The sequence below is a fragment of the Vanessa cardui genome, chromosome 9, assembly GCF_905220365.1.
Source record: "Vanessa cardui chromosome 9, ilVanCard2.1, whole genome shotgun sequence".
In the NCBI taxonomy this organism is placed as follows: Eukaryota; Metazoa; Arthropoda; class Insecta; order Lepidoptera; family Nymphalidae; genus Vanessa; species Vanessa cardui.
Genome location: NC_061131.1, coordinates 3,616,463 through 3,621,168, shown reverse-complemented (window position 1 = coordinate 3,621,168; position 4,706 = coordinate 3,616,463). Strand labels below are relative to the sequence as shown.

General features: G+C 35.0%; 1 protein-coding gene across 1 annotated transcript; it reads left to right on the top strand.

The window, feature by feature from the left end:
• The first annotated feature begins 2,228 nt into the window (after positions 1-2,228).
• LOC124532436 (piggyBac transposable element-derived protein 3-like) lies at positions 2,229-4,345 on the top strand. The gene is made up of 2 exons (XM_047107339.1): positions 2,229-2,250; positions 2,511-4,345. The coding sequence occupies exons 1-2, from the start codon at positions 2,229-2,231 to the stop codon at positions 4,343-4,345; spliced, it is 1,857 nt and encodes a 618-aa protein (XP_046963295.1).
• The last annotated feature ends 361 nt before the right edge of the window (positions 4,346-4,706 follow it).

Sequence of the window (4,706 nt, the reverse complement as noted above, 5' to 3'; positions counted from 1 at the left end):
TTCTAAATTGTGTAAGTGTATGTGAGACAGACGTTGACCTATCATGTCTATTCTAAAAGGAGAACCAACTCTGCGGGATATATTATAATGCAATAACATTGTAATTCTATACTCTAACTTCATAATCCAATGGGATAGTAAAGACAACAAAACTAAAACGTTGAAACGCAGGACTTTACATCATTTTCGAGGCACTAGAGTGTAAGCAAAGCCAACAATAAAATAGCAGGCTGCCATTGCCAAATTACTAAAAAAATTACTAGTGTGACCGGTAATATCTTGAACCAACAATTTGAAGTCTTATAAACTAGGTCTGAGACCAAGAAGTTAGTAAATCTGCGCATGACAGCTGATGTGAAATATCTGATGTAAAACTAAATAACTAATTTTGTTAACATGCCGAAACAATTTCACGCTATATTAAATTGAACTTAAAATAAATTAGACATTTTTATAATGTCTTCTCCATAGCCATCTGTGTCCGGACTCGCACGGTGGCCGCTAAACTGTGATTTATTACGAATATTCATTTCAACGGGTAGCTGTCAGATCGCACGATTGCAGCGCGATTTATGTCGTGCGACGCGTCGCTGTGACGACATGTGAACGTTGTGAGATTATTATACACATTTACCATGTATTTACTTCTTTCATATGTCACTTGGTAATTGTTTAAATGTGACACAGTTGTATCTTTCAATTATTTTAAACTCGTTACTCTAACTCTAACAACTCTGTAAACGTTGTCACACAGACGAACTCAATATTAATAGTAGTTTATTTAAATTTTTACATTACATTAACAGATTGTAAATTTCCCACTGGTGGACTAAGGCGTGCATTTGAAGAGAAGGTTTAGAACATATTCCACCACGCTCTGGCAGAATTTCGATGGAATTAGACACATGCAGGTTTACTCACGATGTTTTCCTTCACCACAGAGCACGAGATGAATTATAAACACAAATTAAGCTCATCGAAATTCAGTGGTGCTTGTCTGAGTTTGAACCCGCAATCATCGGTTGAGATGCACGCGTTCTAACCACTGGGCCATCTCGGCCATTTCAAATGTAAAGCAAGGTCGGGCCTGAGCAATTTGTTTTTAACATAAAACGATAAAAGCATTTTTTTTTAATTCAACCTAAATTTCGCATCGCATATCTCTATTTACGAGCGGATGCATAAATATTACACTAAATCATATCATAATCGGGTTCAGAACGATTCAATAATTTACTAAAATGTCATTCCTATCATTCATTCTGACGAATGGAACGACTGAATCAGCCACCCACAGAGCACTATATCGTTCGAATTTAGAAGATACATCATTCTTTAATTTTATAGTGTTTCCCGGATATTTTAATCATTAATAATAGCCACTTTTGTAGGTTAACGACTACATAAAAAAATATAAAATTTAAATATTATGATATTACAAGCTCGTTATATTATTTTTATCGTAAGTGTATTTAAATATTAATGTCAGAGAAATTAGGGTGTATTATGTGATTACGTGATACATTTAAGTAACGTTCTATTTTATTTATTAAATGAATCTTTGTAAGTTCGTCACATAAAAGAATAAGTGAAATCTTACATGTGATCTGTAAATGGGAGACTTGTCCCACTGTTGAGTAAATGCTTGTGATTTAGGAACATGGTAGGAGGTTATACCACGTTGTGTGAGTTAATTAATTTATACGTAGCTTTCGTCAATATATTTTCCTTCACCGCTGCGCATACGATGTTTGAGAAATATTAATAAAGTTTATGAATTTTAGTAAAAAATTCGACAAGTGGAATAAAAATTGCGAATGTTCGGTTAATTATTATTATGGCATTACATTCACTAATTAATTAAAAAACGAGATGTTTTTTTTTTAAATTGAATGTGGTAGAATTTATGGTACACACACAGGCTTAGAGTCTGTTGGGTTGGGAAAACTCTATACCCTCCTGACACCTAGCGTCCTTTACAAAGAATAAAATAGACTAGACCGTTACGGCCGGCTATTTTCAAAGAGTGACTTGAGCTATGACCGAAAGGCATTTACAAAGTACAAAATACAGGCCTATCTATTTAAGCTATTTTCATTGGTTAATCTTGTTTTGACATAAGTCGTTCACAGAATAGTGTTAGCTGTGATTGGTCTAATTTTGACACTTGACATAAAAAGGCAATAGCTTTCTTCATTTCAAAAAAAATCGGTCATTTTTCAACAACAATGGCGGCGCGTCGTTTGCGAGGTAAGTAAAAATTAAAATATACGTGGTATTTTAACATTTTCAACTTTACAATAAGTGTCGTATTAATGTTAAATATTACTTTAATAATAACAATTCGTTTTTTAAGCCGGAAGTCATTTCGTTTTTTATTTATTGTAGTTTAAATTATTTTGTTCTGTATAAAGGCCGTTTGGTCGTAGAACATTTTTTTTAACTGCGTATTTTGTCCTACATAAGGCACATCCGGTCAAAGTATTGAAACGGTTCCTTTTTGTTTTTAGCTTTAAAAGACGATGATATTGCTGATCTCCTCGATTTTTCCGAAATTGAAGATGTAAGTGACGATGAAAATCCTTCTTACAAAGAACCCCAGGAAGAGACGTTCTGTTCTCGGTCACCAAGTAGCCGTAGTAATTCACCGAGTAGTGACGAGGAAGATGAGCCTGCCCAGCTTCCGGATAGAGGTCGCGATAGGGGACGAAGACCAAGATCTGGTCGAAACCATAGAGGTACTAGAACTCGTCACGGTGTACGCACTCGCGGTGGTGCTCTAAGACCTGTTGCTAGACCAATTGGTGCTGCTTTTTGGTCTCGTAGACCTTTTGATGTACCATTCCCAGAAATGCATGAACCATCATACTTACCCTCCACAATACAAGATAACTCTAATCTAACTAAATATGTGCAAGAATATATTGATGATGATTTGATCGATTTGATTGTTGAAAAAACTAATCAACATAGTATTGCTACTAAAGGCCATTCGTTAAAACTGTCTCGCGAAGAATGCAAAGTTTTTCTAGGCATCACGCTTCTGATGGCCTGCATTAACTTTCCTCATATAAGGATGTATTGGAACAACAAATACGCTTTCCCCACTATTACTGAAGCTATGCGTCGAGACCGATTTATTCAGCTACGAAATTCACTTAAATTTGTCTTTGATCTTGACGTAACCCCTGAAATGCGAGCAGCTGATAAATTGTGGAAGGTTCGCCCATTGATCAAACGCGTGCTTCAAGGATGTTTAGCACAAAAGCGACAGCAGAAAATATCTGTCGATGAAATGATCATACCTTTCACCGGTGCTTGCACAATGAGACAATATTGTCCAGGCAAACCTCACCCTACTGGATTAAAAGCTTTTATTTTAGCTAATCCAAATGGATTGGTTTGTGATATGATTTTTTACCAGGGAAAAAACACGTTTCCCACAGCTTCTGGATTACAGTTGGGAGAGAGCGTAGTCCTAAAGATGTGCGATTCGTTGGTTGCAGGTCACATCGTATATTGTGATCGTTTTTTTACAACAATAAAACTAATTGATAAACTATCCAAAAGAGGTATTAAATGCGCCGGAACAGTCATGAAGAACCGAATTCCCAAATACGTAAAAGATGATATGGACAGCGACATTTGCTTAAAACGTCGAGGTAGAGGAAGTTATGACGTTTTTGTGCGAGACGATGGAGGTATGGCTATAACGAAGTGGTTTGACAATAAATCTGTTATCTTGTTATCAAGCATTTATGCTGCGGAAGAAGTCGATGAGTGTACAAGATATGATCGAAATCTTAAACGATTCATACAAGTTCAGAGACCACAAGTTATCAGGGAGTATAACTTAAACATGGGAGGAGTTGATCTCACTGATAGACTTCTGGCTGTCTGCCCAGCAAGAGCTCGCACAAAAAAATGGACGGTTAGGTTTTATTCACATATGATAGATCTAGTGATAGTCAATTCTTGGATAAAATATAAAGAAGATAATAAGAAACTAGGGAAACCTGCGCATCAAATTTTAAAACTAAGGGAATTCAAACAAGAGATTGCTGAAAAAATGATCTTAGATAACATTTATCGAGATGAAAACGAACCCGAGGATCAAGATAATGAAAATTTAAATAAAAAGCGAGGAAGGCCAGGTGCTGTACCTCTGCCACCTGATGCTAAACGATTTCATGCAGCCAATCACTTGCCCGACATGGGTACTAAGCAGAACAGATGCAGAAACTCTGGATGCAGTAAAAAAACTACTATAACTTGCATATATTGCAACATACCTTTGTGCATAACGCCAAAAAGAAACTGTTTCGTAGAATTCCATACGAAATAGGACTAAGACTGAAATAATTTTTTATAGACTGATTAATAATAATCTCCGTAGGTGTAAGCACAATTAGCTTGTTAAAATGATAGTTTTGGAATTTTGTTAAAAAGTTTTATTTAGTTTCCTAAGAGATTTTATTTTCTAAAGGTTTTCCTTAGTATATAGATTTCTAAGAGTTTTTCCTAAGATTGTAATTGATAAATAAGAAACTTTAGTAAGTTGGTAATTTTTGTACTTTATTATTTTGAAAAATTCTATTGATTGTTACCTAGTTTTATAAAATTTACTTTGGGTTTAATAAATATTTTTCTTTGGTACTGGTTGCATTATTTTATTTTGAATAAATGGTATATACTTTACTAATATA

Coding starts and splice junctions, on each gene's coding strand:
- LOC124532436 (XM_047107339.1), top strand. CDS start 2,229: ATGGCGGCGCGTCGTTTGCGAG. Junction 2,251..2,510: donor GGCGGCGCGTCGTTTGCGAG/GTAAGTAAAAAT, acceptor TTTTGTTTTTAG/CTTTAAAAGACGATGATATT.